Source organism: Eschrichtius robustus, chromosome 11, assembly GCF_028021215.1.
Source record: "Eschrichtius robustus isolate mEscRob2 chromosome 11, mEscRob2.pri, whole genome shotgun sequence".
In the NCBI taxonomy this organism is placed as follows: domain Eukaryota; kingdom Metazoa; phylum Chordata; class Mammalia; order Artiodactyla; family Eschrichtiidae; genus Eschrichtius; species Eschrichtius robustus.
The window spans coordinates 68,382,216-68,409,697 of NC_090834.1; the positions used below are offsets into that span (position 1 = coordinate 68,382,216).

General features: G+C 49.7%; 2 protein-coding genes across 7 annotated transcripts in view; one reads left to right on the top strand and one right to left on the bottom strand.

Annotated features, from left to right (window-relative positions):
• The window catches only part of IRAG1 (inositol 1,4,5-triphosphate receptor associated 1), a 120,621-nt gene that overhangs the window by 48,751 nt on the left and 44,388 nt on the right, over positions 1–27,482 (bottom strand). For 3 of the 6 annotated variants that reach the window (XM_068555468.1, XM_068555467.1, XM_068555471.1), the window contains exons 3-10: positions 13,804–13,904; positions 12,266–12,336; positions 10,396–10,569; positions 9,238–9,315; positions 8,434–8,486; positions 8,182–8,226; positions 6,288–6,905; positions 4,035–4,113 (exon numbers count right to left, since the gene is read on the bottom strand). In XM_068555468.1, the coding sequence (XP_068411569.1) occupies positions 4,035–4,113; positions 6,288–6,905; positions 8,182–8,226; positions 8,434–8,486; positions 9,238–9,315; positions 10,396–10,569; positions 12,266–12,336; positions 13,804–13,904 (1,219 nt within the window). Of the gene's footprint in view, positions 1–4,034; positions 4,114–6,287; positions 6,906–8,083; positions 8,144–8,181; positions 8,227–8,433; positions 8,487–9,237; positions 9,316–10,395; positions 10,570–12,265; positions 12,337–13,803; positions 13,905–14,454; positions 14,503–27,482 lie in introns of those variants that run through there. The other 3 variants (XM_068555472.1, XM_068555470.1, XM_068555473.1) reach the window with 3 other exon arrangements.
• LOC137771605 (ras-related protein Rap-1b-like) lies at positions 1,381–2,463 on the top strand. Its single transcript, XM_068555138.1, has one exon. The coding sequence runs from the start codon at positions 1,464–1,466 to the stop codon at positions 2,052–2,054; it is 591 nt and encodes a 196-aa protein (XP_068411239.1). The 5' UTR covers positions 1,381–1,463; the 3' UTR covers positions 2,055–2,463.

Consider the following 27,482-nt stretch of genomic DNA (forward strand, 5'->3'; position numbering starts at 1 on the left):
TCAAAGGAAAAGATAGGCTAAAATTACTGTATAAAAACTTTATGATCTCTCTAAAATAATACAAAATTTGTTCAAAGGCAAAAAAAAAAAAAAGAAAAATGAAAAAGTATTGACAAAAAATACAGCCAAAGAACGGTTACTATCTATAACATCTACATGTATGACCAACAAAAAACCCAAGACCCAAACGAACACATGAGTAAAGAAATGAATAGTTAATTCACCCATTAAGAAAAAAATATTTTAAAATTTTAAGTTTGGGAAAATTAATTGAACTAATAATGGAATGGTATTTCACAATACTACTACTAATAGTAGTAATTGTTGTTATTTTGGATCATCTTGTTCTCATTACATTCTGGCCAATAAGGAGCAAAAGCAAAGCAAAGCAAAGTCTAGTGCAGGTAGTGTTTAGTGAGAAGACCCTTCACTCAGTCTACAGGGAGCATCACCCATTGGAGGCAATTTGGTAAATGCAAATATTCCTACAAATATTCCTACACTTTGACCCCGTGACTCTCAAGCCTGAGAATTTATCCCAAGGGAGTAACTTAAAGGAAAAAAGAAAAAAAACCTACAAGTACAAAGTTGTTTATAGTAGTGTTGTTAATCATAGTTAAAAGAACTGTAAACATCTGAAATACCCAACAATAGATACATCAATACAAAAGGAAACTATGAACCCATTAAATGATAAGTATGAGGACAAGTCAGACTATAATGGAATTAGTCGTGAAATAAGTATTTTAAAAGTAGAAACAGGGGACTTCCCTGGTGGCACAGTGGATAAGAATCCGCCTGCCAATGCAAGGGACACGGGTTCGATTCTTGGACTGGGAAGACCCCACACGTCACAGAGCAACTAAGCCTGTGCGCCACAACTACCGAGCCTGCGAGCCACAACTACTGAAGCCTGCGCGCCCAGAGCCTGTGCTCCGCAGCCACCGCACTGAGAAGCCCGCGCACCGCAACAAAGAGTAGCCCCTGCTCGCCACAACTAGAAAAAGCCCACACGCAGCAAACAAAAACCCAACATAGCCAAAAATTAAATCTTAAAAAAAAAAAAAGGCAGAAACAGGAAGTTACATCTACACCACCAAATCAATTGTGAAAAAATTATAAATAAGGGTAAATACTGGAAAGAATAGAAACTGTTGCTTTTTCAGAATTTATGGGGCTGCGGGTGAAATTTTAAGATAAATCTTTCCCTAGGGTTTTAAATCTGCTTTAATAAACAAGTTCGAAATTAAAAGTAGAGAAGTATATCATATTTTTCCAAAGATTTCATCTAAAGATGATTAATTTTTTTTAATTAGTACTTTAAAAAATTGTTGGAGAGTCAGGCATGTAAGCCAGCCGGAGTGGCGGCGCTGGTAGCAGCGACCCGGAGGGAGCGCGAGGCGACGCTGGCTGCGGGGACCCGGTGACAGCGCGAGAAGTACTAGATTTTACGAGTTTGCACCATGCGTGAGTATAAGCTAGTCGTTCTTGGCTCAGGAGGAGCTGGAAAATCTGCTCTGACTGTACAACTTGTTCAAGGAATTTTTGTTGAAAAATATGATCCTACGATAGAAGATTCTTATAGAAAGCAAGCTGAAGTAGATGCACAACAGTGTATGCTTGAAATCTTGGATACTGCAGGAACGGAACAATTTACAGCAATGAGGGATTTGTACATGAAAAACGGACAAGGCTTTGCATTAGTTTATCCCATCACAGCGCAGTCCACATTTAATGATTTGCAAGGTCTGAGAGAACAGATTCTTCGAGTTAAAGACACTGATGATACTCCAATGATTCCGGTTGGTAATAAGTGTGACTTGGAGGATGAAAGAGTTGTAGGAAAGGAACAAGGTCAAAATTTAGCAAGACAATGGAACAACTGTGCATTCTTAGAATCCTCTGTAAAATCAAAAACAAATGTTAATGAGATCTTTTATGACCTAGTGTGGCAAATTAACAGAAAAACTCCAGCGCCTGGGAAGGCCCGCAAAAAGTCGTCATGTCAGCTGCTTTCATATACTAAATGCATTGTAGCTCTGAGCCAGGTCTGAAGAACTGTTGCCCAATTCAACAGTGCCAGCATTCCAACTTTGTTAAACCTACCAACATCTTAAATGGACTTCCTGTGGTGGTACCCTTTAAAAGGCGGACGAAAGCTACTACATCAGTTTGCACATTCTAATCACTTTCCAGTATCACAAGAGAGATTTTTACTTCTATAATCGTCCTAGAGTATGCAGCTGGTAAAACCAGAGGCTACAATCCAGTATTACTGCTAAGAGACATTTTTCATCCACCAATGTTGTACATGTATGAAAATGGTGTACTGTATACCTTAACACGCCCCATACTTTGTATTGGAGAGTACAATAATGTAAATCCTAAAAGCACCACTATTTTAGCATAATAGAAGAAAGTCCAAAGAGCTCCTATATAGACTACTCCAGATAACTTCACTTCTTTGATACTTGTAGCTTACTGTAATTTTTTAAAAATAAATTCAAGGTCATTATCATTGTATTGTACAAATAAGCGCTTTAACACAGCTATATAGTTTTTTAATTTTTAAAAATCTGTGGAGACAGTGATCTTGTCTTTAAAATATGATAGTCCTTTCAGTATAGTGTCTTAAAGACGTTGCCTTTAATATCTGTTGGGAAGGAAATATCCAGACTTTTCAAATCTTGTATTATACGTTTCCTTTTTTGTTTACATAGGGAACAATGTTTATAGTTGTGTGTACAGTGGGGGTCTACAACAAGAAGTGTATATTTTCAAACAATCTTTTAATGATTTAACAATTTTTGTAAATCATTTTCAGGCTTCTGCAGCTGTAGATTCTCACTGTGAATCCCCTGCTTGCTCATGCATAAGTGTATTTGCAATACCAAATATACAGGTTTAGAATTTTTACCTGTTAGTGATTGTTTCACATGTGTAACGTTTTGGTTGAGACGTTAAATGGTGGACGAGTACTGTGGATGTGAATGTGGGAAGTAATTTTAATCATGCGTAATTGGTCACAAGGCCTAAGTTGCAGTAAAACGGAATTGCTGTTTTATTTAACAATGCCTTGTTGCTTTGTATGCATTAACATTTGGGTGTAAACATTGTGTGTCTATCCAACAGGGAGCCACAGTATTTAAATTGACCAACCTAATGTTACAACTCCTTTTGAGGTGGCCAAACGTAAACTAAAAGCCTTAATTAAAGTAGTGCAATTTTGCATAACTTAGCATCAGTAGTTCAATAAAATTGGATTGCCAAAAAAAAAAAAAATTGTTGGATGTTTTACTTCTGGGAATCTTCTTGTCAATGTTGAATAGGTAGGTGTTAGTTCATGTATTTCAGACTAGGGGCTTCCAACATGGTTGGTGGCACCCTGGACACAGCCACAGAACAATCCTTAAGCAGAAGGTTTCTATGCTGAGAACGACCAGGAGTAGCGTGAGCCATCAGGAGAAGTGAGTCAGGAGATGGGAGTTGGGGTGGAGGTGAGGCAAGAGACCCCAAGTCTTACTTTCTGAAGGTGAGTCTGGCAAGTGGGTGGGTGGGGCCTTGCAGCCACCAGGAGGGAAGGGCTGGGGTCTGGACTTTGTAGTGACAGCAGATTAGAAAGCAAGAGATGACTCTGATGTCTCAAAAAGAGGAACTGTTCTATCTGGGTGGCTTCCTGGGTGTGAGAGGAAAAGGAAAAGGAAAAGGAAGCATCAGAAGTTCAGGCCTGGGTCACCCTTCCAGACCCACTAGGTGCTAACAAGGCTCAGGGAGGGCTGGAGGGGTCCAGAAGGGGGGCTGGTTGGAAGAAGACAAGTTTAGAGGTTTTCTGAGTGGGCAGGAAATGCCATCTGATTCACTTATTCATCCATCTGCAAATATTTACTGAGGGCCTGCTCTGCGTCCGGCCCACACTCGCCACTGGGATGGACAAAGGCCCTGACAGGATGTGCAGTGTTTACACGTTCACCTTTGATCTGGAGAAAATGAATCTAGCCCCAGCCTGAGGAGAGCATCTCCCCGATCCCACCTACCTTTTTCCTGCTCAGCCGCTTCACTAAGGTCTGGAAGCTTGAGCCCCACTAAGTTCTGATTTCTTAGCAGGATGTGCTCCTTTTTAGGAAAAGAAAGACAACATTTCAGATGGTGACCTCAGGCTGGACTCTTCCCTCGGTTCTACGGCTGTGACCCCTCAGTCTCACGGGGCAGCACTCGGGGCGGGGAAAGTCACAACATCTGAGGGCCACCAGGAAGACTGCTCCTCTCCCAGCCTGTAAAGGTGCTGGAAACCCCACCATCAGCGCCCCATTCCTTGGGTCAGGAATGGTCCTTCGCATGGCTGGCTTTTTGAACAAGCCTGTGAGCCCCAGGGCAAGGGAGCTGCCAGCCACATGGTGGCTGAAGGCTGGAGGACAAACAGAAGCAGAGCCCAGGGCTCTGGGGATAGGAGGGTCCCCTGGGTGTGTATGGAGCCGCCAAAGATGGAAACAATCTTTGTGATCTCATGGCTGTGCTCTGAGCAGCCTGGAGCTTCCTGCCTTGTTATTTTGGGCAGTGAGTGCCCACTTTCAGGACTTGTGACCTCCCCTGCCCCTAGTTCCTCAGTGGCCTGTGATGGCACCTCTTGAGCTGTTAAACTCTCCAGACGAACGAGGCCTGCAGATTGCTGTCCCAAGGCAGCAGGCCAATAGCCACTGCTGCCTGGGGCTTCGGCCAGCAGAGCCGAGGAGAGATGGGGATGCTGACGGCAGGTACGTGGCACAGGTAGGCTCACACCTGTTCCAAGTCCAAGACCAGTGCTCCCAAGGGGAAATGCCACACAGAGCTCCTTGGGCCTGTGACTGGTGCTTCTAAGGGGATTTTCAGTGTCCCGGTAGCAAAGGCCACTTGGACGGTTTTCCTCCTGGGTGAAGGAGAGGAAGGGGCCAGCAGAGGGAGCTCTGGCCCAGATGGAAGTCATGGGCCAGGGCCCTTGACCTGTTTCCTTAACCAGAGGCCCACAACCAAGCAGCTCTCGGCACCCTGGCTTGGGCTGGAGGTGCGGTCAGACGCAGGGCAGTGGTTAGTGGCATGGGGCCTCCAGGTTCTCTGTGGTTTTCTTTGCTGCAGAGAGGAACTGGCAGGGGTCTGGGGGTGGCCTGTCGCCTGGGCCTGGCCTCTGCTGCCAGAGGCACGTGAAGGCAAATACCTGTCTGGCCTCCTTGGCGTCACCTTCCCCAGGGGTCTGGGGCTGCGGCCCACCAGGGGCGGCCCTTGCAGGCCTGTGCTGACCCACTAGTTAGTGATGTCTTCCTGGCTGGGTGGGCTTTTCCGTATATAATGTTTTTAACCTCAGCAGCCAGGCCCCAGCTCCCCCGGAGCCTCCAACACAGAAGGCTTCTGTGCAGGACAGTGGCCACGGTTGGAACGCGTTCCTGCTAGTACAGACCCCCAACCCCGCACTTGCTCTTGACTGCTGTCAAGTGCCTCTTTTCCTTCCCTGTCCCACGCCCCCTTGGTAGGGGAGCCAGGAGGGCCTCGTCCAACTCCAGCTCCACCCCATGGAGTCCCGGCTGCCTTGGCCTGTGGCCTGGGTTGGCCCTCTGGGGAAGTGGGCCTTGGGTAAGGATTTCTTTGTCCTGTTAAACTCTTCTTTTCTTCACACCCTGGGCTCTCTCCCCCTACATCTCTGGATGCCCCCCAGTCATTCCATGAATAGGGCAGTAGCCCCATGAGAGACAGCTGTGCCTGGTTTGACGGCCAATGACAGTTAGGGACATCAGGGGTGTTAGAAGAAATTCACCACAGAGGGAGCAGCCCCTCACGGCCATGTTTGGATGGATTTGAGGCCCTTTGTTAACAGGCATCAGGAAGGAAAGCTTGGGGGGCAAGACGGAGGGAAAAGCCATTCCATCCCTGCCCCATCCTAGGCATGACAAGGCGCTCCATCAAAGGCTTCTTGTACATGAGCCACCAGCTCCAGTTAGAGAGGAAAACACAGCCCAGGACTCAGGGCCCATGTGTCCTTCCATATACCCACCTTCCCCTTGAAATGTGGCTTTGTGTGGCAGCTCTACACCAGCTGACCTCACCCAAGTGAGCAGGATAAAAGCACGAAAGGTGATATTTATGAAGGACATGCTGCCCAGTGGGCTGGTTATCGGGGTGGGGAAGTTCAGGGCTCCACAAGGCCCACGTCTGGGCCACAGCTGCCCCACCCCAGGCCCAGGTCAGCCCGGCCCAGAGACCCTCAGCCCAGGTTGGGGATCTGGACACACACCCTGCCCAGCAGGCCCCCAGGAACCCACCTCACGGAGTTTGGTCAGTTTCTGCATCCGCACTGGCTGCACTTGTATCTGAAAGTCTTTAAGTCCAGGAGCCTTGGCCAGCTTGCTGCCAGCTTTGCCTGAAAGACGCTTCTCTTCCTCTGCCAGCGGCACCTTGGCAAGCACTTTCTGCAGCCGGGGGCCGGGTTCTTCGGGACTGCTGTCCCAGGAGACATCCCGCAGCAGGGGTGGCCGGGACGCAGGGGGCCACAGCTCAGCTTTGGAGCCAACCTTGGACCCTGTGGGCTCTCCAACTGTACTTTTCCCCTGGGGGGACTGGGAAGCCGCCCCTCCAGAGCCCTGGGTTGGGCTTCTGGGCAGAGGGTTGCCCTCCTTGGCTGTCTTCAGAAGCGGCTTCCCTAGCTCGCTCTCAACAGGGCCAGGCTGGGGGCTGTTCAGGGCCATTCTCCCACCACTGCCTGTGCCAGAAGCTGGGCCCTTGGGTATGGCCTCTGGGCGATGGAGGGGATCAAAGTTCTCCTTTTGTTCTATTGCAATTTCTTTGGACTTCTCAACTGTGGGAGAGCGAGGAGTCAGCCTGCCCTGAGACACTTTCCTCTGGTCATTCTGCTTCCGGTCAGCTAGCCCTTTGAGGACATTCTGAAAGAGACAAGGTAGAGCTGGGACCCCGGGGGCAGGTTGGAGGGGAGAAGGGTGGATTCACCTCTGCTGTGGGGTCTCTATCCCCATGGACCCTGCTAAGGGACCCGCATGTGTGTGTGTGCGGGCGCATGTGTATGCGTGTATGCATGCGTGCGTGCGTGCGTGTGTGTGTAGGGGTGGGGAGGTTTGGGGAGGTTTGGAGAGGTGTGGGCTAGGTAGAAAGGGAGGACTTCTCAGTCACATCTGAGCCGGTAAAGGGGACCTACAAACAAGCCTGAGGTTTGTAAAACAGACAGGATAAGGGGACCTGCCATTCAAAACCTGCCAAGAACTTCCCAAGGGCTAGGCGCTGCAGAGGACAGTGGAATGGAGGGCAGCCACAAGTTTTGGCTTTGACTCTGTTGCCCCAGATTCTAGTCCTGGCTCTGCCTGGCAAGGCCCTTAACTCTTAGGGATTCAGATTTCCCATCAGGTTTGTGAACTCCCTGAAATTATATACAAATGTATATGTGTGTTTGTGTGTTGTATGTATTTTTCTGGGAAGTGAGTCCATAGCTTTCAACAATCTCTCAGAGCGTTCTATGATCCAGAAGAGGTTACAGATCCCTGAATAAGGGGATTCTTGCAAAGCTGATAGCTTGCTGTTCAGAAGTTCTCAGATTCTGTACTCTTCTTTCATTTCCCAAGGGAAACCTGCTTTGTGAGGTGCAGGTTTGTGGGTCTGTCTGGGTATTTGTGTGGCTGTCTTGTGTGTGTGCTGAAACTCTACCAGAGGACTCTAGCCCAGACCCAGTTCTAGATGAGATTATACTCTATGCTGCCCTTGACACCACCTTGAGCAGGTGGTTCTAAGCAGGTGTGGGGCTCTTCTTCTGCTCATCAGTAAAGACGAGGCTTTCCAGGCTGCCCCCAGGAAGAGTCTCAGCCAGGGGCTGGAGCTTTCCTGCAATTTTCACTAGAGCTGACGGGCACAGCAGTTTCGCATGGCTGTTGCTGGGCCCGGTGGTCCCCCTGGTCTCTGGCAGCAGCCTGACTGGGAATGTAGGACTATGGGCAGGACCACCATGGAGGTCATCCCCACTGAATCCCACCACCTCACCCCCTCCACCACAGACTTCCAGTCACCATAGGGCAGAGGAACCTTCTAGCTTCCTCAGCCTTGACCTTTCACTCACGCACACCCACTGGCAGGCTGCCCAGGGCCAGCCTAGGCTTCTGGGACACCGTGTCTCCCACACTCAAATCATCCAAACTGGGCAGACCTCAAACTCACAGGCTCGCCAAGGGGAGGTGAAGAGACTTCGGCCTCATCCCCCTTCTGCGGGAGAAAGTAAACACGAGTCAGTCAGCAACGTGAAGAGACCGAATCTCCTCTTGAAACGCCCTCAAGGAGACCCCTACAGTGGTGTCGATGTCTCCCCCACCCAGCACCCTCGCCTCCAGCGGGTCATGGAGGGCCGCTCAGGTGTTAAGGGGTAAGAGGAGAGACTAGTTGACATAGGAACCCCAAACGGTGCCCCGTTACCTGTGGTGGTGTTCCGGGCAGAGGGGACACTGGGCCACTGCACGCATCCAAACCTAAAATGGTCCAGACACTGGCGAGTGATGTCCAGCACCCCAGACCCTCAGCTGTCCCTTTAGCAAAAACGCATCTACCTCCCCAGAATGTCCTCCCTTGGGTCCCTCGGGCCCAGGAGCCAGTAATGCCCGTGCTTGTTGAGTACCTCTCACAATGCCAGGCTCTGTGGGGAGCCCCCATCTAATCATCACAGAAACCACATGAGGAGGCCGGGGCAGAGGGAAATCAAGGCCACACAGCCGGAGTGTCAGCGCTGGGATCTGAACCCGGGCTGCCTGGCCCGAGCCTGAGCTTGCCCCGCAGCTCTGACAAGGGTAGGCTGCTCTCCCTGGCACCCCACCCCTACCCTGGCTGAGCTGAGGGTGTGGCCCTGAACGCAGCCTAATGAAAGGGAAGCAGTCAAAACACAAAGAGTGGCCCAAATAGAGGCCTTTGCAAATAAGCTCTGAGGTGACCTCTCTCCAGGTCTTCTCTGGGCAGAGGGCCCAAGCCATAGCCCCCTTCCCTCCATCCTCTTCCTGGGCTAGGCCTACCTCCCCACGCTAGCTTGAAACCCCAAAAGAAAGCACATCTTCCTCCTCTGAGGTAGCCCAGCCAGGCCCCTGGGGAGGGGGCCAAACGGGGGTCCTGACTGGGAAGGCTGCAGGACAGGAGTCCTGGGGCCCAGGGGAGGGACTGAGCTGCCACCCAAGGCGGGAAGCCAGAGTGGGCAATGCTGTGGGGTTTGGCGGGGGGGGAGGTGGACCTCACCAGGCCGCTTGGGGACGGTGAGAGAGTTGCTCTGAGAGGACCCAGGAGAAGCTCCGGGGCTGAGGTTTGGGGAAACAGCTGTGGAGACAGACACAAATTGGCCAGCATTCATGAAGGCTCAGGACTTCAGCCTAACAAAGACATCCTTTCAGGTATTTCTCGCCTCTGGGGACTGGGTGTGCCTCGTCAGGTTCAGGGGCTGATTCTGGACTCCATATAAGGCTGCTACCACAGCCCAATGCCTCCCTGCTGCCAGCCCAACGCGGGGGGGGGGGGGTGGTGGTGTGCTGGAGTCATTTGGGGGAGAGGGAGGGTGATTGGGGTCACACTCCTCAGTCTGCCTGGCCTCACCCCAAAGCACCTTCTAGAAACAGAGGACCTGGCGTTGCTTGGCAGGTACAGCTTCAAAGGCTATACCTCCTAGACTTGCCAGGATGGCTCTGATTTCAAATGTGCCCCTTCCCTCCTAAGTACATTCTGACTTGTTTAACTGCCCCAAATTTTTGCTCAAGAAAAAGAGTGACTTTAGCCAAAGGGATAGCAGGAGAATTTCAGAAAACCTTTCTTCTAATCCAGAAATTCCAGAGAGACACCAAAGACCACACTTCCCTTCCCTAGGGTCCTTCCCGGGGCACAGCTGGAGATCAGGGAGAGGGAGCCCAGGGCCGGCCTCTCCTGACCTTTGCAGAGGAGGTGCCCACAGAGCAGGGCCTCCTGGGGATGGTGGGAGACCACACAGACTCCAACCCTGCAGGGTGGCCCGGGAGTCTGTGCACTCGGGCATCACACAGAGGGTTTCTCTCCAGGCAGGGTTCAGGGACTGGGGAGCCCAGGTCAAGTTCACGGGTGTCATATGGGCTAGCACTTCTTGGCAAAGCAAGAAGACACAATGGTCACACATAGGCCCCCAAAAAATGGAAGGCAGAGTTTTCTGGGCTAGAGTTGGGTCAGTATTTCGGAGCTTCTGATACGGGGCGAGATGCCCTCTCCGCACAGGATCCTCTCCACAAGGCTCAGTCCTCCTGGGCCCAAGAGGCCTGGGGGCAGGCGCGTCGAGGGCCGCCCCTCGGAAGCAGGGCTCCTGCTGCAGCTGGGGCTGGGCCCTCCCCAACGCCCGCCCCCGTCGGAGGGGCTCAGGGCGGCCACCTGTCGTCCTACCTGACGGGCAGTCGCCGGGGCTGCTCCTGGACTTCCTCCCGCGGCGGGTCAGGAAGCGCTCACTCACCGACTTGGCTTCCTCCAGCAGCGCCAGGTTTTTCTTCTTGTCCTCCTCGGAGATGCTGATGTCCGGCAGCTGGCCGTTTACCAGGTCAATGATGTGCCCCGCAGGGTCTGCAGAGGGAGGGTGAGCACGGCGTGAGAGCCACGGAATCCTTGGTCCCCAACCTCAGCCCTGCCCCCAGCCCCTACCCCTCAGCCCAGGGACACTGCCCACAGGGGACTCGGCCAGCCAAACCTCAGCCCGATGCCGGGTCCTGGAGAGGGCTGCGTGGGGACAGACAGGGCTCCCCCAGCAGGCCTGGCCCCTTCAGCTTGTAGCCAGTGGATGTGGCAGGTCCTCTGTCACAAATGGCCATGAAGCCACCTAGGTTCCCAGTACTGTCCTCAACTCTGCCATGAGGGAAGGCCATCAGGAACCCCACCTGTTCTATCTGCTCCCCTAGTGTTCTTCCTTCGGGTCTCTGTTTCTTTAACAAGATAGTGAGCTTAACATATGTGGATAAAGAAAGCACTCCAAAGATCATGGGCCAAAGACACAATCCCATGGCCACCTTCCCCCCTTTTTCCCTCTACTCACATGGTTTACCCCCATCCTTCTCCATAACTGCCCCTTCTCCAGGACGCATTCCCTGGGTGAGTGACACCACCTCTCACCCAGCTGCTCGGAAACATAGGAGTCACTCCACACTCCTCCCTCTTCCTCAGCTCCCCCCAGGTCCAACCAACTCAGCATCAAGTAAGTATCTCTGGAACCTGTGCCTCATCGCCACTCTTGCTCATCAGCTGTAACTTACCTGCACAATTACATCAGCCACCTCATAGGTCCTCCACCTCCAGGCTATCTGCTCCATCCCATCCTCCACTGCCTATCAGAGTGACCTTCCTCAGGGCCATATCTGACCATGTAATTCTCCTGCCTCAGCTCATCAGGATTCCTCCTGGTCCCCAGTGTGACGTCCAGATGCCAAACTGCGCCCAGCCACTTTTCCTGATCCCACATACTCCTCTCCTCCGGCGCCTTGGTAGTGAATGGCTCCCGTTGTGCCTCTCCAGCCTCCTTTCCTCCTCCTTCTGGTCATAGCTCCCCGGTTTGCACTGGGTGAAACTCGTCTGAGTCTCAATCATGTTAGGAAGGAGCTAAACCATACTGCCCGTCTCATCCCAAGTGCCAGCAACGGAACCATGTTCCATCCTCAGCCAGCCAATGAGTTCAATCCCCCTGGGTGACTGGTTCAGGGATGGCCATGGAGGCCAGTGAGAGGCAACTCTGAGAAGGGTGGTGGGTATATGGGGAAGAGGAGCTCTCTTTTCACTGAAGGGATGTAAGTTGCTGGTAGCCATTTGCCCAGAAGGAAGCCAACACACAAGAGAGGAAACTTGGGAGATGGGATGGGATGATTACTAATGACCCAACATGAGCATCTGGGTTCAGCACTCCCTGAAAACACAGACCCTGGCTTTTATTTATTTTTATGTGTTTTGGCATAAGCTGGTTTAAATGGAGTTTCTATCATTTGAAAGAGTCCTGACACACAGCCAAGCATTCATTTGTTCTGTTATGGCTCCTGCTCATCTACAAAATTGCTTCCTCCACCCAAATGACGTTTCCTCCCTCTTGTCTATCTGTCCGACTCTCTAAGGCACAACTCAGATACTCTCCCCTCTGGACTACTAATCTGAGAAGCAGAAGAGGGGAAGGGGCCAAGCCCGGCCAAGCTGCCAGACCTCAGTCTTCCTACTCAAACACACCTTCAGTTGGACCCCTATCTCCGGTGGCAGAAATAAGACAAACCGGCCTAGCCCTTACCCACAGAAGTCAGGGGAGCAGTGGAAACCTTCAGGTGTCGGTGAGAAAGCCTCCTGTGGGGACTGTGAGCTCTGAAAGACCAAACAGAGTCATCTCGTTAGGACAATTTGTCCACAGCTGGTAAATAGGTGACCAGATGCTTGCATATTCTTTCAAAGTCATCCTAGAGCATCATCTTACAAGCCTGTTATTTTTTCAAGGGCAAAAAAATATGGGAATTTGTTAGAAATGCAAATTCTCAGGCTTCGCCCACCGACAGGATCAGAAACTCTGGGGATGGGGCCCAACTCTCTGTGACTGAACAAGCCCCGGCCCCAACCCCAGGTGATCCTGATGCTCTCGAAAGTTTTCGAACCACTGCCCTTTGTGACTTTGACGATTTAGTATTTATTAGGGCTCAGGCTCTGAGTGAATATCTAACTTGCAGAAAACTCATAAACTGTGAATAATTGCCTGGTAGAGATGCAGATGATTTCTGTTGGGGAGAAAAGATAAAAATAAGGTTTCATTGCCCTGTGAAACATTAACCTATCTTGTATCTAACTTAGCAATCTTTTTTTTTTCTTTTTTTAAAGATGTATTTATTTATTTATTTTTTGGGGCTGCATTGGGTCTTTGTTGCTGCGTGCGGGCTTTCTCTAGTTACAGCGAGCGGGGGCTACTCTTCGTTGCCTTGCGCGGGCTTCTCGTTGCGGTGGCTTCTCTTGTTGCAGAGCACGGGCTCTAGGCGCGTGGGCTTCAGTAGTTGCAGCACGCAAGCTCAGTAGTTGTGGCGCACGGTGCTCCGCGGCATGTGGGATCTTCTCGGACCAGGGATTGAACCCATGTCCCCTGCATTGACAGGCGGATTCTTAACCACTGCACCACCAGGGAAGTCTCTAACTTAGCAATCTTATTCCAGCTTTCTTTTCCTCCTCACTGATTATACTACGTATATCCATTTCTCGTATCCTCCTTTGAACTGGCTTTGTTATCCTGATGGTCCCCTCGTTAATGAGTTAAGTAAATCTTTGACACATGCTCACTATATATCTGTATTAGAATTATCTTTGTAACTTTTTGGAAATTAAACTTAGAAAATCTCATTCCAGCTAGACCAATGCATGGGCTAGGGCTGTGTAAAACCGAGGCAGGGACATCCCTATGCATGTGAGCCAGTGTCCCTTCCAAGAGATCACCTTCCACACAGGACCCACTTTGGCCAGAAGCAGGATTCTAGTAAAAAATTCACATCTTTTAGGTCTGTTTGAAAATATCTGGGCAGTTATTGTAGAAAACTCCCCTGCTATGAGCTGTGCTTTTCTTAAAGGTTAACAAAGTGCAAAGAGCCAAATCTAGGAGAGAAGAAATAATTTGTGGGGAAAAGATAATGGAAGAATCCCAAGCTCTCGCTCCCATTTTGAAAAACTGCTTGATTGTATTTCATCAATAAAATGATCAAGAACGAAGAAAAGATTTGTAAAAAATAGAGCTGTCTAATCCGCACACGCTAAGAAATATTGCTCTTTACAGCACAGATTAGGCAAATAGGATGTTACCTGGTGACCAGGTTTTTGTCAGTTTCTTCTTCCGGTGAACTGGCATCCCCAGTCAGGATGATGGTGGGCGGACTGCAAGATATTCCTGCGGTGGGAGGGCCCTGGGGGTTTAGAACAGAAACACAAATGGAGTTAAGCTCCCAGGAGCTGGAGCCTTTATTCAAGTATCATGACACTCAGAGACTTCCTGACAAGGGTCAACTGCTGTTTATTTGGATCATTCAGGGGGAAAAAAAAAACAGGCAGTTTCTCCTTCATTTACCGAGCTTAACTTGGTCTATTTTCATGCACTAAGATTAGGGAAATCCTAAGTCATCCCTGGTTAATTCTCACTAACAAAGTAGGAAAAGAATGGTGCAGGGTCCTCAGGCTGCAACCAGCCTGGCTGGGGAAGGATGGAGGCCAGCAGAAAAGGCAGTGACACCACACATTCCCAATACTCAGTGACGCCCTACATTTGGCTAATTGTGACCTTTCAATAAAGGTGATTTGTTCCATGGATAATGGAACACGCTTTAACTTTTGTAACTTTGTAAAAATGTTTATCTACATAAATACACGTTTCTGAAATGAGAACAAAAGTTAGGAGCCAATCCTTAGATTTTTGAGATAGTTTGCAACCACTAAAGAAAATAGAACAAAATTACTAACCATCAAAATGAAAGAGTTATTACATCCTAGGATGGAGAAGTCGTAGTGAAATTTGTATACTGTTATGCTGCTAATGGCTGTGTGAGTTGTAAAACCCTGTCTGGAGTAGAAAAAATACTTGTTGAGTGAGTAAATGAAAGAATGAAATAAAAGCAATACTGTGTAGGATATACAATAAGATCCGTGAAGATGCATATCAACCTGTGTTTTCCTACACCTAAGGGTACTGGGGGTAAAAATAGGACCAGTTAACAGTAACACACAGTAACTCTCTGGTTCTTCTGCCACGTGCTATTGCGGTATTTCCATCTCAGAGTTGTTCCCAGCTATGTCTGGGAGACTCTCCAGAGGTCCTGTCATATGACCCTTCATCATTTGCCTTCTCCTCTGCCCTGCCCGCTTACTGGTGGGTATAGCCCGGGCCCTCTGTGAATGCCCTACTCTCCCTGCCAAAGTCCTGTCTCCCTGGGCTCCCGAGCATGTCACACCACCTGCACTATTGGTGTGGCCTCCTGAAGCTTCAGAGCAGCAGGTGCCCATGGCCACTGTCTCTGGAGGTCGTGTCCTTCTGGAGTCCCTGGGCATTAAGTGCTCTTACCTCTGCTGGCCCCACTGAAGCCATGGCCTGGGGGCTGCCCTCGCAGAGCCAGGCTGAGCTGTGTTCTTGAGCCCTTGGTATGCAGGTGTTGGTTCCTTGCAAGGTGAGGAGGAGGCTCTCTCTCCTTTTCACATCATTCTTTGTTGCCAGGTGGGTACTGTACAGTACTATCTGGACTTCTCAAATCCCACAACTTTTACTGAAACCAGCTCTTCCCACTTTCATTTGCATCTCTTCCCTCCCTTGGCCTCAAACATGAGGCCGGGTGAGCTGGAGAAGAGTCTCTGAGTCTAGCCAGGGAACGCTGGACCCCTGTGTTCCAGGACCTTTCAGCAGGAGGGAGCTGCAGCGATGGGAGGAGGGGGAAGCCCTCAGAATCCCCGAGCACATGGAAGGGAAGTTTGGGCAGGGACTTCGGCTGGGTAGGAGGAGCAGGAAGCAGCACTGCCTTTTGGAAGAATCACACTGCACTCAAATTTCTGCTCATTATCTACTAGCTGTGTGTCCTTGGGCAAGTTATCTAACCACTCTGTGCCCCATGATCATAAAATCTAACTCACAAGGTTGATGTGAGGATTAAAAATAATGTTGACACAGCACTTAGCACATGACTGATGTTTTCAATAAATGGTAATATTACTGTCAGATTACTTTTCTCTCTTATTCCACAAATACAGTTTAGTTATCCATCATGTGCCAGGGGCAGTTTGAGATACAAAGACCCTCAAGAGCTCACAGCTAAGCAAGGGATACAGAGAAGTAATTAATACTTATAATAAGTATAAGATGATAAGGGATGAAGCACATTCTGTGAAAGCTCAAAGAAAAGGAAAGAAAACTCTCTCATGAGGGGAGCTGGAGAAGACTCTCAAGAGGAGGGGACATTTGAGCTAGGTCTTGAGGGATGAATAGGAGCTTGCAAGACAAAGATATTAGGGGAGAGGTTTTTGGGCAAAGGGAACAGCATAAGTAAAAGGCATAACTGGGCATTTGGGATTCATAATGTAGCTAGAGCATAGACTATAGAGTATGTGAAATAGGAGGGCCCAGGGATGCAATATTGTGATTTATAAGAAATGTATATATTTGGTCATTCAGATGACAAAAATATATTCCTCATATATATTTGGTCTTCATCCACAGTTCCTGGCTTACAGCTCCCCAAACACTTGGAACTTCCTGAGTGATAAAAGCTTGGGGCAACATCTTTTGTTATAGTATTTGGTCTCTTTTTCTCAGTTCCTGAAAATGCTTCAGAGAATTGCTTGACATGTTATAATGAGGTCCAAGAAGCTAATTTTAGGGCAAAATATGGAATCAGAATAAGAGGTTGAGCCAGCTTCTGAAGGACCTTGGGTGCTACTCCAGTGAGTTTGGTCTTTGTGGTTTTGGAGCTGGGGAACACTGAGGATTACGCCTGGGAATAACTTGACTGCCCAAAGGAAAAACAGAAATGTTGACAGCAGATCCATCCATGGATCCCTGTGATTCCCGTTGGTTGAGTTGCTGGAAGAGGCCCTATTACTGAAGCATCCTTCTGCCCCATAGGAATTTTGAGGAGCTCCCTAGTAAATTGGAGCCGTGTCACTCTCCAGTTGGATATGCACGGTTGGCCAAGGTAGAGTGACAGGGAGTCAGCATGATGCTTGTGGCTGAAGCCAGGACTGGCCAACCTCTCCTCATGACCCCAGAGCTCCAGTGCCTCCAAGAACGCAGATATACATCCTTCTGTCAAAGACTCCTCCTGGAAGAGACACTCAGGAAGGTTCCCCAAAAGCAACAACTCCTTCTGTGGATCGTTTCACCCTGATGGGCTGGTGATAAGCTGGTCACCTGCTTTGTCCTCTTGTTGCACTGTCCCTCAGTTCCCAGAACTATAAAGTAGTCAAAGGCCTGCGGTCTCAGAAGACGTTTGTGTGAATAAAATGAAGTGATGAATGTGTATGCCCTTTTATAACTGTCATCTGATCTACAAATACCCATTAATCATGGTTATCACTCAGATGAACAGCAGCTCCACTCAGTTCTCCCCGCCTTTTGTCCACCAGGCTTCACTGGTGTGAGACCAGCAAGCAGCAGAGGGGCTGGCGCCTTCCAAGGGGCCAGGAGGGAAGCAGAGGATCCTGGGTCATGGTGTGGGGCCTGAGGACACACAGTGGAACAGCACCCACGGGAGCTGCTGAGGTCAAGAAGGGGAAGCAGAGTGTCAAAATGGCAGGTGATGATGGAGTTGGGGCAGGCAGGGCCCAGGCAGTGCCAAGCTCAAAGGGAGAGCCAGTGAAGTGGAAGGAATGTGGGGCAGAGGGAAGGTGTTTCTCCTGGGTAGATTCTCTGGGGAGCAGAAAGGGCTGAAGTTTTCCCAGGGGCTTCTCTTCACATCACTAAAAGGGTTTCCTGCTAACATGGCCTCTTGGATCTCAGTTAGAGAATTAGCCTCCTCTGAATCCTATCCTCTGAGCTCAGAGGTGCAAATTGGAGACCTGGGAGCCTGTTTGCCGTGAGTAGCGTTTACAAGTTTTTATATTAGTTACCAACATTTCATAATTAGAAGAATTCCCATAAAGGTCTGGATTTCCTGCTTTTCCTAAAAAACCAGGAGATCAAGCCATCTTGATTCCACGGTTCTGCCGAGTAACCCTTGGTTGGAGTCAGCTCACGCTGGCTTGTTTCAGTCATTCACACTCCCCGCCTGGCCCCAAAAGCATCTGAGTTACTGCTCCTGTGACCCATGATTCTTAGCCTGTCTTGGTTTTCTGGAGCGCAGGAGGTTTGTGCTTAAAGCCTCCTCCACCCACGTCATCTTTTTTTATTCAAACCACTTCGTTAAGGTGTGATTGACATATGAAAAGCTATACATATTTCATGTACACAACTTGATGAGTTTAGAGATAAGTATATACTGTGAAACCCTCACCACAATCCCTATCCATCACTTCCAAAAGTTTCCTCCTGCCTTCTTTTTTTATAATGATGATGATGAAGATAAGAACACTTATAAGATCTACCCTCTTAGCAAATTTTTGGGTACACAATACAGTAGCGTTAATTCTGGGCACTCTGCTGTACAATAGATCTCTAGAAGTTATTCGTGGCCGTGTAACTTCCACAACATCCTAATGGAGCTTCTTTCCATAGGGCCTCATGGGTGACTGTTACCATGGCAATGCCAATCAAAACACTGACTATGCCTATAGTATGTGTGAGGTTCCTTCCCTGGGTGGAATTTATTTCTACAGTGAAAATTTGGCCTCTGAAAATCACCTTTTTCATGTTTATCACATTTAGAGAATTTCTTTCTTGTATGAATCCTCTGGTAAACAGGAAGAAATGCACTTTGGCTAAAATACCATTTTCACATTTGGCTTCTGACATCCCTTGGAGGGGCTTTTACAAAGTCCCGGCATGCACTGGTGAGGATGGGCTAGGTCTACATAAGGGGGCAGAAGGGGCCAAACATTAATTTCTGCATGTTGTATTCTAGAAATAAAATTGTGGTGGTGGTGCTCGGGTTATACTATATACCCGTTTCCAAGAGTCTCATATAGTCCAGCTGCTAAGTAAGTAGAACGCAGTTTATTTATTTAATTTTGTTGACACACTACCTATTTCCCAAAGCAATCTGAAGTCACCAACAATAAACTATAAGATATAAAAAGATGAAACTATAAAAAGGAGGGAACAATTTGACAAATACAGACATCCCTAGCAGATAAAGAGAAATATATGCTTCTTCTAGCATCCATGGTTTGACCCAGAAGTTAAACTATTTGATCTGAAAGCCAATGAAGCTGTGATCCATGTGGGCGAGTCTCTGAGACAGTCTGCCTTAGAGAATCGTTCAGCAGATAAAAAGCAAATGTTTCTGGGGAGAAATTGGGAGATTGGGATAAACTGGGAGATTGAGATTGATATATACACACTACTAAATATAAAAGTTAACGAATAAGGACCTACTGTATAGCACAGGGAAGTCTACTCAGTACTCTGTAATGGCCTATATGGGAAAAGAATCTAAAAAAGAGTGGATATATATGTATATGTACAACTGAGTCACTTTGCTGTACACCAGAAACTAACACAACATTGTAAGTCAACTATATTCCAATAAAAATTATTTTTAAAAAAAGAGAGAGAGAGAGAGAAGTCCACTCTTCATTCTCACCTCAAAGGAGAACAAGTCTTAACTCCCACCCTCACCTCTCCTCTCCCCTTTGACTCTTCACTTGCTTACCCCCCGGCCCAGTCTCCTCTCTCTCTCTCTTTCTTCCTCCCTCTCTCCCTCTCTCCTTCCCTTCCCACCTTCTTCCTTCCCTCCCCCCTCGGCTTATTCCTCCAGCTCCATTGAATTCTTTCTTGTGCACATTGTCTTACCCTTGCTTTTTATGATTGACACAAAGGTTTTCAAAAGTCTTAGAGTCTAAGAGAGGGGGCCAGCCTGTAAACATCTGCACATTATTATGCTTTGTTCTGTCCATTCATACAGCGAACGTTTCTTGAATGCCTAGTGCTTGCTGTGGTCTACGCTAGGGCCTGGAGGCAAAGGTGAACTAGGCAGCCTCTGAAATGCGTCCCAGTTAGCACAATGGGATGGGGAGTCGGGTGGAAGTACCCTCTTCCTCACCCCTACCCCATCCCAGGTGGCGCCCAGGCCTGATGCCCTTAATGCTGACACTGTGAGGTAATGGTCTGCAAGGCACTGCTTTCTGGTAGGCGTTTTCTGTGCCTCCTGGTGAAAGGCCACTTGCAGCAAAGCTCTCCTGAGGTGACTGTCACGCATGGGGCTGCAGGCACCCTCACTCAGAGGAAGGTCAGGGGCAGAGGTCCCCACACAGAAAGGCAGACACAAGCCATGGTGGCAAGCGCCAAGCATGTAACCATGGACGCACACAATCTGAAGCTGCTTAAAAATCAGGAGACACAAAGCAATCAGGGAGAAATCCTCTAATACACTGATGGAATGTCCTGGAATGTCCTCACTCTCTCCTTCCAATGTGTGCAAAATACATGATAATAAAATCAAATTGTTCTCTCCCTAATCAGCTCACAGAAAGCTCTGGGCAACTTCTAATTTTCTGCAAAACTGATTTTGTGGGGAACATTCAGTCTTGTGCTGGCTGGGTTTCACTTTAGCAGGTATTGGAGAGACAGTGATCAGGAGAGAGTGTGGGAAGATTCCAGCGGCCCTCTGGGTGAATTCTGCCAGGTTTTAATGCAGTGTAAATACCCATCCCTGCTCCCACTCTGAACTGCCGAGAAACAGAAAGCAGGGCCTCAAGAAAGCTTGTGGGTCAGCGGGTTCAAACAGAGTTCGCCAGGCAAGTTCCTGGCTTCCGGACTTCAGTGGCCTCAGGCTCCGGAGCAACACTAGTTCATCATACAGCTTTTCGCATTAGCTGTGTGACCTTGGGCAAGTGACCTCGCCTCTCTGTGCCTCAGTTACCTCATCTGTAAAATAACTATCTCACAGGGTAGTTACAAGAATTCCACAGATTAATGTAGAAATAGGATTGCCAGACAAAATACAGGCTATCCAGTTATATTTGAGCTTCAAATAAACAACAAATAATTTTTTTAGTGTAAGTATATCCCAAATAGTGCATCGACATAACTGTATTTTCATTTGCTAAATCTGGCAGCTCCAGATGGAAAGCTCGCAGAAGGGTACCTGGCAGCTAGTAAATGCTCAATGAGGGTCAGATGTTGTATTCTGTTATTGGTAACTTTGGGGCTAAATTAATGACTTTGGAATTTGGTTTTGAGGAGACTGTTGTTCTTCGTTTTGTGTCTGAACAACCTTTTGGAGTTAAATTAGGAGGGTCTCACCCTTCTGGTCACAGAGCCACAGAGCATCTTCGCTGGGGCATCTGGCCACACAAGCCCAAGTAATCAATGACCCAGGGAAGCCCACCTCCAAGGCCACCTTCACCTGGCTCCACTCACTCTCTCACCATCTGCATCTCAAACAAAGTGGAGATGCCTTTTACATATAGCAGAGGCAAAGACACAAACGTGGACAGAGGGAAGTGACATTTACTCAGACCTACTGCATGTGGGGCTCTGTCCCAGACACTTCCCGTGTGTTTTCTCATAATCCTCCCAGCAACTCTGCGAATGAACCTCAGGACACCCATGAACAACTTGGGGTGATAACACCTCCTGACCTCACAGAATTGTGCAGAGGAAACGAGAAGATGAAAGCAAAAGCCCTGAGCACGGAATTAGGGAATTAATACATTTCTTTTCTCTCCCCTCTTTTCCCACTTCAATCCCCACTTTACCAACAAAAAAACAGACATGTTATGTCCAGGGCCGCACAGCTGGTAAATAGGGGAAGAGACCAACACCAGGCCTTTTGGCCTTCCCGTTACACATACTGCCCTTACAAGTCGTCTCCAGGTCTTGGGTCTCACTTCCCCTGGTTCCTGGTGCTCTGCAGGCCTCTGACACGCCTCTCTTATTCTTCCCAGCTGCACCCTCCTTCATGAGCCACTTCCTCCAGGAAGCCCTCCAGGCTGAACACACAGCTACAGGAAAGACAGCAGGGGCACCCCTCTCACCTTCCAGGGGCCCAGCCTTCCCAGGGATCCATTCTCCTTCCCTGGAGTCAGCCGAGCACTGCGGGAGCTGGGCCATCTCCCGGAAAGCTCACCCTTTAATAACCCAGCAGGTCACATTTTGTTCTCCTTAAATAAACCTTATAGAAACATTTAAATGTTTATTTCGCTCATAAATTCCCAGGAATGCACAACAGTTTCCTAACTGCCTGGGTGCAGGGATAAATATAGGCCAGTGGCACAGACGGGAATATGAGCTTCCTTTCCCCAATGTCATGTGACTAGGCCTGGCTCAGAAGCTCTGGGCAACAGACCAGCCCCAGTCCAGGCAGGAGTGGGGAGTTTAGCTCCTGCGCTTGGACGCTGGCAGACAGCCTGGAAGAGGACTGTGCAGGAAGGCAGTGTGGGGTGCTGAAGTCGGGAGGTCTACACTGGAATCTCACCTGGGTGACCTCAGGCAAGTCACTTAACTTCTGTGAGTTTCAAGTTCTCAAACATTATGTGGAGCTAATAATCCCCCCTTTCCAGGCTTGTTTTAAGGGTGACAGTGACAGTGAGGATGGTGATAGAGGGTAGGCACTGTTGCAGCTGTATCCCCAGGTCCCTCTCTCACAGCCTGGAGGGCAAACAGGGACTGCCTCTGGATAGGGGGCCCTGGCCGCAAAGAGGACTTAGCACTCTCGTGACAGGATAAAAGGACCCTCTGCGGACTTGCGAAAAAAATGATTATTCCAGCGGCGAGTGCGAAGAGCATGGGAGAGAGCAGAAGTGCCTCTGTCGAGCTCGGCTGGACCTGGGGCTCCTCCCTGCCAAGCACTGAGGACCAGAACGCAGTCTCCTGAAGGCTCCCAACGCCCACTGTGTGGATCCCCCCATGCACCCATGGCCTGCCCTGCCTCCGTGGACCCTCTTTCCTGCCACTGTCCAGTCGATTCCTAGCAGTCAGGGGTCAACCCCCCCCAGATTATCCTGCCTTCTTCATCACTGTTTTTACTCTCATGTCACAGACTTCAGAGTGTAACAGTGCGCACAGTGTCTATTATAGCCTTACGCTGCGGGTTGGGGCGGTATCACTCAGCCAGCCAGCCATTCATCCGTCATCGTCTATCCTCTCCTCCTCCCTCCTGTCCATCTCCTCCTCCTTTAAGTCTAGGCATTTAATCATCCATACAGCCAGTTATCTACACAACCATCCATCCCTCCATCCCTCCCTCCCTCCCTCCCTCCCTCCCTCCATCCATCCCTCCCTCCCTCGCTAAGCTCCTACCACATGCTAGAGCTTATGCTGAGGGATGGAGACACACACATAGCCCCTGACCCTAAGTAGCTGGCATGCAATCTGACAGGGGACTCAGAGAGACAAAAAATGACAAGCTACTCCATTGCTCACAATAGGAACAAAGGACAAATAATTGTAATGTACATTCCTGACCATCTGTAATAACCAACATTTCTAAAGCACTTTCTGCTCTGTCCTAGGCACTTCCACAGCTACAATCTCATAGCTCTTACTCCCTGACCAGAACCGCTAGAAGCCATCCTGGTGGAACAGTCCTCTTGACCCTTTCCAAGCTTCTTTTCCATAGAGGATGGGGCATCAAGCACCTGCCTCCCATACCTGGGGCTTCTGGTGTCCAGGACACTGGCTTTACTGCTGGGTGGAGCCAGGGAAGGAGACAAAGGCGGCGGGAACAACTCAGCAGAAATGGGTTTGGATCTCCACTCAACCACAACACAACCATATGACCTTCAACAATAATACAACCTCCCAAAGACTCAGGTTCTTCTTCTATAAAATAGAGATAATAATAATATCTACCTTGGGAGATGAGACCACATAGCAGGTGCCCAATAGATGTCTCCAATATCTTGTACATCAGACTCTAATGCTTTACTGATAATTTACTTGAATATATTTCACTGAAGATCTGAATGGAGGCTGTTTTTGCAAAGGGTGGGATGAGATAAGTATGAATTCAAAATCCTCAAGTGGAGTATTCAAGGTACTGCCCAGTTTCTAGGGATTAGAGTGTACTTCCTTGCCTCAGTTTTCTCACCTGGAAAATGGGATAATAATCATACCAACCTCTTAGTGTTGTCGTATGTAAAGCGCTTAGAGCAGTGCCTGTCACACAGGAAACACAGTATGAGGGTTCTCACTGGGTTAGTCGGGAGGGTGCGGGCTATTACTGTAACACAGGGGTGTGAAGCCTAGGTCATTTCCACTCTGCCACATAGCTTATATCTCATGTTCCTATGGAACGGAAGCATTTGCTGCACCTTCCGGAACCCCCTGGCTGCTTGGGGAACACTGCTTGGAAATCTCCTTAAAGGACAGCCATGCAGGATGATGGTGGTAAGCCTGAATGGGTCTCTCTTACTACGCTAAGCAGGAAGAGAGTTCCAGGTTTGTTATGGTGGCAGCTACCATGCTCTCCAGTTCTGGGCCAAAAGAAGGGGAGACCCCGCAGCTTCGTGGTCGGAGCTTCTAGGAGCTCCACAAACAGATCCCTTCCTGTTAGGGCCGCATGCAGAGGGCTGCTTCTCCCCAAAACACTCCAACCTCATTTTTAGTTAACTAACATTTAGGGATAGGGGTTGGGTTGAGAGCAGGGATGCCACTGGTTAGTTGAGCGCTGCAGTGATCTTGTCAACCAGACACTGCTGTACATGAGGGTTAAGCATCAACTTCTGTCTAGAGGATCAGAAAGTGCAGTACCAAGTAGGTGCTCAGGGAGGCCTGGGGTGAGAGTAACGGGTGTTTGTGGCCTGAAGCAGGAACAGCACAGTGGCCTGGGTTTCTAGGGGTCAATACCCATCCAACTGGGCTGTTTCATCAATCGACTGAAGGAGAATGAGGAAGGGGGTTGCACAGGATGGGGCAAGGGCAGCTTGGGTTTTGGGCAAGATGTGTGACATGGAACTTCGTCCCCTAGCTGCACGGGCTCACACACCTGAGAGGACGGCAGGCAGAAGGCATTTGGTGAGACCCAGTGCCACAAGCTGCGGTGCTTCGGGGTTTACGTGGTGGTGAGTTCTGCAGGGCCCAGGTCGGCCCTCTCAGACAAGTGGTTTTGGGAGCAGAGGACAGTATTGCCTTGGTCCAGGCACCTCTCACAGAGGCCCCAGAGCAGGGCAGAGACTAAGAGTGTGGGCTCTAGGGTTCAAATCCTGGGCCTGTCACTTACGAGCTGTGTGACATTGGAGGAAGGTACTTAACTTCTCTGTGCGTCAGTCTCCTCAGCTATGAAATGGGGCTGATGATACCTACCTCATAAGGTGGCTTGGAAGTTAAATGAGTTAATAGTGTAGTACCTGTTGGCACGGGGTTAGCTGTTATTAGCGGTTTTGCGGATAATGGAGAACAGGGTGAGGGGATGGTCAGGGAGTGGTGGGCAGAGGGATGCTGGAGCAGATGATGTGAAAGATGTGAGGTCAGCTTATGAGCTCGCACTGACCTGTCCCTGGGGGCTTCCTGAAACCCTTGGAGGAGGGTGGGGGGTTTTCCAGGTGGAAGTGAGAGCCAGTGAAAATTGGGCTCTTACAGCTAATATGAACTTCCCCTCACCTTCAGGTTTGTAAGGCCCCTCTGAGGAGGCCATGTGGTCCCAGTGAGTGGCGTTTCTGACATGGCTGCTGGCCACAGGCCTGGAAAGAGCTGGTGTCCTGGTCACACTGCCTCTGGGGCCTGGGGCCAAGTTTGGTGCCCCACGGTGAGGCAGAGGCAGGCTGGTACGGGTGCAGGGGAGGGGCGGGAGGAGCCTCTGAAGGCGGTCATGGCAGCAAAGTCTGGAGGAACCGGAGGCTGAGAGGCTCTGGGAAGATGCAAAAACTGCCGTCCTGCATCTGTGGGTCTTCACCCCACGACAGGCCATTGTGAGGGCAGAACTGAGGGAGAGTCGGGCTCCAGCTTGACCAGGAAACAGAGCTGCCAACCACGGCACAGACCCACCCCAGGGGACTCTGGCTCAGCCAGTCTAGGTCGGCAGAGGAATCTGGGGTTAAAAAGCTCCCAGGTGACTTACACTCTGCAGAATTTTGCCTGCCTTTGGAGAAAGGGACTTCCTGTGACCTGAGATCCCTTCTAGCTCTGATGGCCTGTCATTCTGGGGTCCCCTAAGGTCCTAGGCTCCTGTCCTGACAGCTTCTATTCCTGCAAGAACCTCTTGGCTACAAGCTCACGCCGTTAAGCTCCTCCCTGTTCAAGGGCCAACCCAGGAAACACTGCTCAGGATGCAGTCTCACACAGTGCATGGTCAGGAGGCTTTATTTCTTTGTGGGTTTTGATTACAGCTTCTGATTAGGGTCCTAAAGGGTCTGCCTTTCTGTCTGCGTCTGTCTGTGTGAGTCTGTGTGTGTGTGAAAGTGCGTTTAGCATCCATGTGTGTGTGCGTGTGTGTGTATGCATGTGTATGTGCAGAAAGAAAAACAGGATCTAGGCCTACAGCTTTTGTGTTTTTGTGTGAGAAGGCCTCAGCTAGTGCTCGTGTCAGTGATGGGAAATGAGGGCTGGGGCCTGAGGAACCAGAAGTAGGGCTGGACCCCGGGGAGCTGTAAAGTCAGAAGGATGCTCTGTTCTTTGCCTGCTTCACAGAGTGGGAATTCACACAGTACTGGGAGTTCCAGCCCAGCCCTCCTGGCCAACCCTGCTTGCATGGCCTCTGCTGCTCCCAGGGACTCAGGCTTCAGCCCCCGGAGGCTCTGGCCCAACTCACAAGGCCTGACCCTCCTGTGAGGCTGTGGCTGCCTGAGAAGCCCAACGTGGGTTGTCTGATAGGTGCAGTAGAGGGAGATCCTCTTCACTGATGATGCCCATGGGCTTCTGGAGAACTCAGGGAGGCCCAGTGCCTGTCAGTCAGGGCAGAGAATAAAATAATACTGAATCTGATGTGGCCTTCAGTCTGGGGTCTAACCTGTCCCAGCTCCATGGTCCCTCAGGCCAAAGAAGGCCCTCAAGGGCTGGGCTGAACAGACAAGAGTCCAGGAGGCAGCCGCTAACACCTGCCCGGGGAAGAGACGAGGAACCAGAGGCACAGGAACGTTAACAGACTCAGCATCACGTCTCTTGACCAGGATGTGGAGGAGCTGTGACTTGAGCCCAGTCTGGGCTCACTCCAGAGTCCACATTCTTAAATCCTGTGCTAATGGTCCTCTCTTATAGGATCTGGGCATGCTGGCTCCAGCTCACCTGAGTTCCTCATGGGTCCTCCTCCAGCTGGATGCTGGCAATGCAGAGGCTATCGGGACCTGCAAACAGTCTCTTTATTGTCTTGTCTTCCTTGAGCATTTGATGGACCTTCAGAGACCACGAGGGCCCATGGTCTGTAGTATAGAAGTCTGGTTCTGGTTCAAGGTCACATGGAAAGTGAGCTTGTGGGGGCCCAGAATCTGGACTTTCTGCTACTCAACTAGGGGTCTCTAACCCTCAGCTGTGTGGTGAGCTCATGGGGCCCTCCCCCTGCTTGGCCACCCCTAGAAACTCACCCTCACCTCTGACCCAGTGAAGCTACATCTACGTGTGGCTTGAAGCCATGATGGTCAGAAAGGCCAGCGGGCTTATTGTGCTGTCTGGTTTTGTGTCTGTTGAGGAGAAGGTTTGAAGTGTCTTTTATTTTTTTATTTTTTTATTTTTTAATTAATTTATTTATTTATTTATGGCTGTGTTGGGTCTTCGTTTCTGTGCGAGGGCTTTCTCTAGTTGCGGCAAGTGGGGGCCACTCTTCATCGCGGTGCGCGGGCCTCTCACTGTCGCGGCCTCTCTTGTTGCAGAGCACAGGCTCCAGACGCGCAGGCTCAGTAATTGTGGCTCACGGGCCTAGTTGCTCCGCGGCATGCGGGATCTTCCCAGACCAGGGCTCGACCCGGGGTCTCCTGCA